Genomic DNA, 5,548 nt, shown 5'->3' with positions numbered 1-5,548 from the left:
ACCTATTTTGACTTGGACCATGATGGGAAATTTTCATATAAGAACCTTTTTCAATCCTCATCACACCTGCGCTGGCTGCTATCTCAGTGGCCACAGCCAATGCGAATGGGCCCTACATGGGGGTATGAATACAGAAGGCAACACTTTTGGGGACCACCAACAGGTTCCTCTGCTGGTCTTTCAGCAGCATCATGTTATCTAGTAATTACTAGTTTATTAACAAAGTGTCAGTGCTTCGAGTTTCTACTTTAGACACATCTCCTTGGAGCCTAGCATTGCACCTGGTCATTGCACAAATCCCCTCTGGAAGGCTGAATGAAGGAATCAGGTATGGAATAACTTACTCCAGACATTGCTGGGAGAGTTAGGGTGCCATCAATTTTTACCCTGTAAGGGTCAAAATATGCCGAGAGGTGTCTTCCTCTAAGTTCTGGGGCACTTGTCATGTACTCACATGTCCCTTTGTGTCTCTCTTCTCTGCTTGTAGGAGGTATTGGTAGGTTGTGAGTGCTTGGCATGGAGTAGTTTTGGGAGGCCTTTTTGTGTGTTGAGGGCTAGCCATATGTTGGTTCTACCACTAAGCTGCACCATCAGCCCAAGGAGAAGGGTACTGGAGCTTGAACCTACCACCTCAGACATACTAGGTAGGCACTTTCCTATCTTTATGATATGACTGCCATTTTCCTTCTCCTGGCCTGTGAAATAAAAGGGTTAGACCGGGTCTATAGGTGCTGGTATGTCCTTGTGTAGAAGGGGAGATGACCAACTTTGGGGGAAGGGGGACCCTGAATCTAACCATCTCATCTGTCGGTTCATCTCTCCTTCACATAGCTGTGTGTTCTTCATGACAGCATGTTTGAACAAAGGCTTATACTACTAAAAAAATTATTAAAAAATTATTTCATCTCCAGGGCTCTTTGGCTCTTTCTCAAAGCTCAAGGCTCCTTTGAAATTTCAATTATATATTTTCATTTTGTATTTTGTTCCAGGTAGAGAAATTTTTGTAAATAAGTTGTCTCAGAAAACAAACAAACAAAAAAAACAATCCTTGGCTTTTTATGCTGTTTTGGATTTATTTTGACATCTAGCAGGCATGTTAGCTGGGTCCCCAGAATACCAATTTCTTTCTGGTCTTCAAGATGGAGATGCAGTTTACAGACCTCCCTTGGCTCATAGACTCTGTGATCCTGCCTTTCCAGATTAGCTCCAGTTTCAGAGCCTTTGGAGCCTGAGGTCTAAATATGTTATCCATGTGTGTGTTATCATCTGTTCTTAAATTCCTAATGTTTTGGTTTCCTGGGTACATTAAGAAGAGGATTTGGAGTGTTTAAAGGACAGTGGTTTGAAACAGCTCATTTGCTGATTGTCAAAGTTCTTTCTTGGGTATTGTGTTTAGGGGCCTTTCATTCATTTACTCAACAAACAACAAAACCTGTCTTGTGTTCAGTGGGGTTCTAGGCACTGAGGGTGTGACTGAGAGCAGGATGGAAATCCCATTCCTGCAGCCTCACAATCTACATGCAGGAAAAGAAGATAAAGAGTAGACACATAAGTCAGATATTTTCGGACAAGGATTAGTATTGCAAAGAGAAGGAACAACCAAATAAAGGTGAAGAGAATGGATGATGGGTAGAATCACCAGTGAAAACTCATCACACCGTGATATTTTCATGGGAAAAATGAGACTGAATGGAGCATTCAAAAAGCTACAGTCATGGGAAGGGATTAATGGGGAGACTATCCTCCAAAGGTGGAGTGGCTGAGAAGGGATGGAGATTTATGTACTGAGGGACAGAAAGAAGGCTGGATCACTGGAGATGACTGAGGAGGGAAAGGACAGTAGGAGCTGAAGTTGGAGTGAAGACAGATCATCACCATACCGGGACATGAAAGAAATAAGTGTATCCCAGATACAGTGAACTGTCAAGTGTGAAATAATCCCATATCCATTTTCAACAGAATTCATAGTACCTGGAGTCAGTCTGCTCATGACTGTCCCCATACACAGCAGCAAATGCAAACTTCTAATGTGGTTATTTTTCTTATTTGGCTCATGGCTATCTACCTGAATGCCTGAGACAGTGCCTGACCCATCATGGCTGCTAAAAGTGCTTTGTGGGATGCATCAGTGAATATGCTCCATTTGAATAAACCCTGTTAGGGGCATCTGTGTTGTGAGAAAGTGACAAAATAGCAAATAACAAGATATTGGTTGTTTTTTGGTTTTTTTGAGACAGGGTTTCTCTGTGTAGCTTTGCGCCTTTCCTGGATCTTGCTCTGTAGACCAGGCTGGCCTCGAACTCACAGAGATCCACCTGCCTCTGCCTCCCGAGTGCTGGGATTACAGGCGTGCACCACCACCACCTGGCTGGTAATTTTTCTTTTAGATCTACCTGGGGTTGAAGAGAGACCATATGACTCCCTGTGTAGCCTTTAGTGCATCATACTCTACACAGGTCTGATGTAATGACAGTGGATTCTATGTCAATTTCTGGAGTGCAATGTCAGTTTTCCCCATCTTCTACCATACTTCATTTTGACATGTATGTGTGTGTCTCTCTATATATAGCTATATTATTATAATATTCATATATAGACACAGTATATTTAAATATGTTATATATTTAATAAATATTATATATTTGAATTTATAAACAATGTTGATTACCTATTATGTTGATATATTACATTTCATACATATACAACAATGGCTATTCTTTTTTTTTGGATTGCTGATTATCCTACTTTATTACATCTTTATCAGATAAATGAAAATACACACAAGAATACACACATGAGGTATTTAATGCTTCTTATATTCTGTTCCATTAAGCATTTTAACATTAACACTGTTAATTTTTGTTGAAAAAAGTATACATGAACAGAGTACATCATCTGCCTTTGGACTTATACTCAGGAGGAGGATACATAAGGATCATGAGTTCAAATATATCCCTGAATCATTAATAACATCCAAGCCAAACAGAATTACAAGCACATATCTCAAGGGAATTTGTGAAAATAATAAACAAAGCCAGCAACATAAAACCAAAACCATTTTACAGACAAGCTTACTTGAAAAGTATGATTACACACAGACTGATATTTAAGTAAAAAGTGGACCACTTAGATTATAGGTATATCATTCTATACATTACAGCAGAAAAATACCTGTCACAAGGAAAAGTACAATAGAAAATGAACAAAAGGCATAGGAGAAATATAAAGGCAACAAAATATACATCACTAAATGTTTTTGTCACACATTTAGCACACTTTAGTATCAACCTCAAAAGTTTCAAGATAGAAATCACAATGCAGTGATCTCCGCCATTAGTTCTAAGTGAACATGGTAAGTAATTTACTTCCTTCAAGTGTGTGATGAAAAATAAATGAAACATGATTTATTTTTCTTGAAGACAACTGTGAGGTCTAAAGTCTTTATCAAAATGTTTACATGAATAGGGTTTTTCTCTTGTATGAGTTTGTCCTCATTTCCACACTTCAAAATGATATAAATAGACTTTAAAAAATTTATAGCCCTAGAGATATGACTGGGCAGTTAAGAAATGATCATTCTTAGGACCAAGGTCTGATTTTTGACAACTTCCTGTCATTCATCTCCAAGATCCAATTGTCTAACTTTCAGGAACAACATTGTATGATCACATACCCACATAAACACAGAGACATTACATAATTACAGGTACAAAAACTGTTTAAAGAAACAATTTTACATGAAGGGTTTTCTTCTTTTAAGCATTAATTACTCTAACAGGTGTTGAGGCATCTAACTTCTTTCAGAATTTTTCTTCATCATTAATTGGTCCATGTAACAGAGCTAGCATGTAGGCTTGAAGCCAGTGAAATCAATCCTTCTAGGTTGGTGGTATCATTTGGGAATATTTAGGAAATGCTGCCCTGCTGGAGTAAATATGTGACTGGGACTAGGCTTTAAGAAATTACATCCACACACCATTTCCAGGTCCCATTCTCTGTTTCAGGCTGCAGTTTAAGGATGTGAGTTCATAGCTTCCTGCTTTAGCTGCCATGTCTGACACTTATTGCCATGCTGATACTGTACCCCTCTTTCGTCTCCTCTAGAACTTTGAAGATGCTCTTCAGTATTATGGTCTTCCCAACTGTATCCTATAATAGTGAGGCTCCTGTAGGTTTCCAGCATCACATCTTTGTAGAGATTCTTCTGGGAAGGATCCAATAAAGTCCACTCTTCCCAAGTGAAGTCGACATGCACATCATCATAGGTCACTGCATTCATGTCATGGTTTCCCAGCTCAGCCATGTTGTCTGCTCAGCTCCCTGCAGCAGAACTCACAGCACACCACACCACACAAAACTGCTGGTGCCAGCTCCTCTTCAAAGCCAAGTCTGAAGCCACAATGGCTATTCTTGCTTGTTAACTTGACTACATCTGGATTTAAGTAAAACTTAATACATCTGTGAGGTTTTTTTAATCCGAATCCTCTGCGGTGGGAAGACCCAACTTTGATCTGGGCCACACCTTCTGCTGGCAGTCTATATAAAGGACATGGAAGAAGGAAGCTTTCTCTCTCTCTGCCTGCTTGCTCATGCTCTCCCTGGCAAATCCATTCCTTCACTGGCATCAGAGCCTACTTCTTCTGGATTCCAGCATATACTAAAGACCAACTGAAATATCCAGCCTCATGGACGGGGCAACTCCTGGACTCTTCTTGGACTTTCTGTTGGTAGACAGCCATTGTTGGACTAGTTGGACTACAGCCTGTAAGTCACTCTACTAAACCCCCCATTCACCCCAACATTTATTCTATCATTTTTGTTCCTCTATAGAACTGTGACTAAGTACACAACATACTCGTGTGTGTGTGTGTGTGTGTGTGTGTGTGTGTGTGTGTGTGTGTGTGTGTGTGTATGAGACATGGGGAAAGCAGACATCTGAAGATGGACATATCTAGGTTCAGAGTCCTCTTCTAGCCTCATGTCAACCGGTTATTTGAAAGTCACCACCCTAGTTTTACAAATTTCTCATGAAGTTTTCTGTGAGAAAAATCACTCTGTTTTGTGCTTTTCCTGCAGTGTGAGAAGTCCTGCCCTGGTAAGAGACTAAGATCCTTCCTTCACAGGGATGGGAGGCAGCTAGAAAGTGGTGCAGTTGTGTTGGCTACCAGCTACATTCCCCATCTTTATCCCCCCTGTGGTGCCTGAAGCCACTGCACATACCCACAGGAACATCGTAGCTATGGTGGTCTAGCCACCGGACCCATGCTTCTGCTTTGTGAAAATACAAAATCAGCGGTCGTAATGGTGGCAAATGCAGAACGCTTAATGTGTGCCAGCCATTGTTCTGAGCAGTATACATATGGATCAACTCAGTTTCTTATCATAAAACAAAACAAAAAGCAAGAAAACAAAAACTTCTTTCCAAGTGAAGAAGTCGAGTGCCAGAGTTAAGTAGCTCACCAGTAGCGAGCGCATGGTGCTGAGTGGCAGAGCTGGAGTTTGAATGCAAGGAAGTTTGGCTTCAGAGCCCGGACAGCTGCCATGTGGA

General features: G+C 40.6%; 1 protein-coding gene across 1 annotated transcript; it reads right to left on the bottom strand.

Moving 5' to 3' along the window:
* Positions 1-4,012: 4,012 nt before the first annotated feature.
* On the bottom strand, positions 4,013-4,279 carry LOC118596736 (zinc finger protein 120-like). The gene has a single exon (XM_036207614.1). The coding sequence runs from the start codon at positions 4,277-4,279 to the stop codon at positions 4,013-4,015; it is 267 nt and encodes an 88-aa protein (XP_036063507.1).
* Between the last annotated feature and the right edge of the window lie 1,269 nt (positions 4,280-5,548).

Source organism: Onychomys torridus, chromosome 16, assembly GCF_903995425.1.
Source record: "Onychomys torridus chromosome 16, mOncTor1.1, whole genome shotgun sequence".
Taxonomy (NCBI): domain Eukaryota; kingdom Metazoa; phylum Chordata; class Mammalia; order Rodentia; family Cricetidae; genus Onychomys; species Onychomys torridus.
This window is presented reverse-complemented; position numbering and strand designations above follow the sequence as displayed.

What these genes read in the sequence shown, in the direction of transcription:
- LOC118596736 (XM_036207614.1), bottom strand. Translation starts at nt 4,279, where the DNA reads ATGAATGCAGTGACCTATGATGATGTGCATGTCGACTTCACTTGGGAA.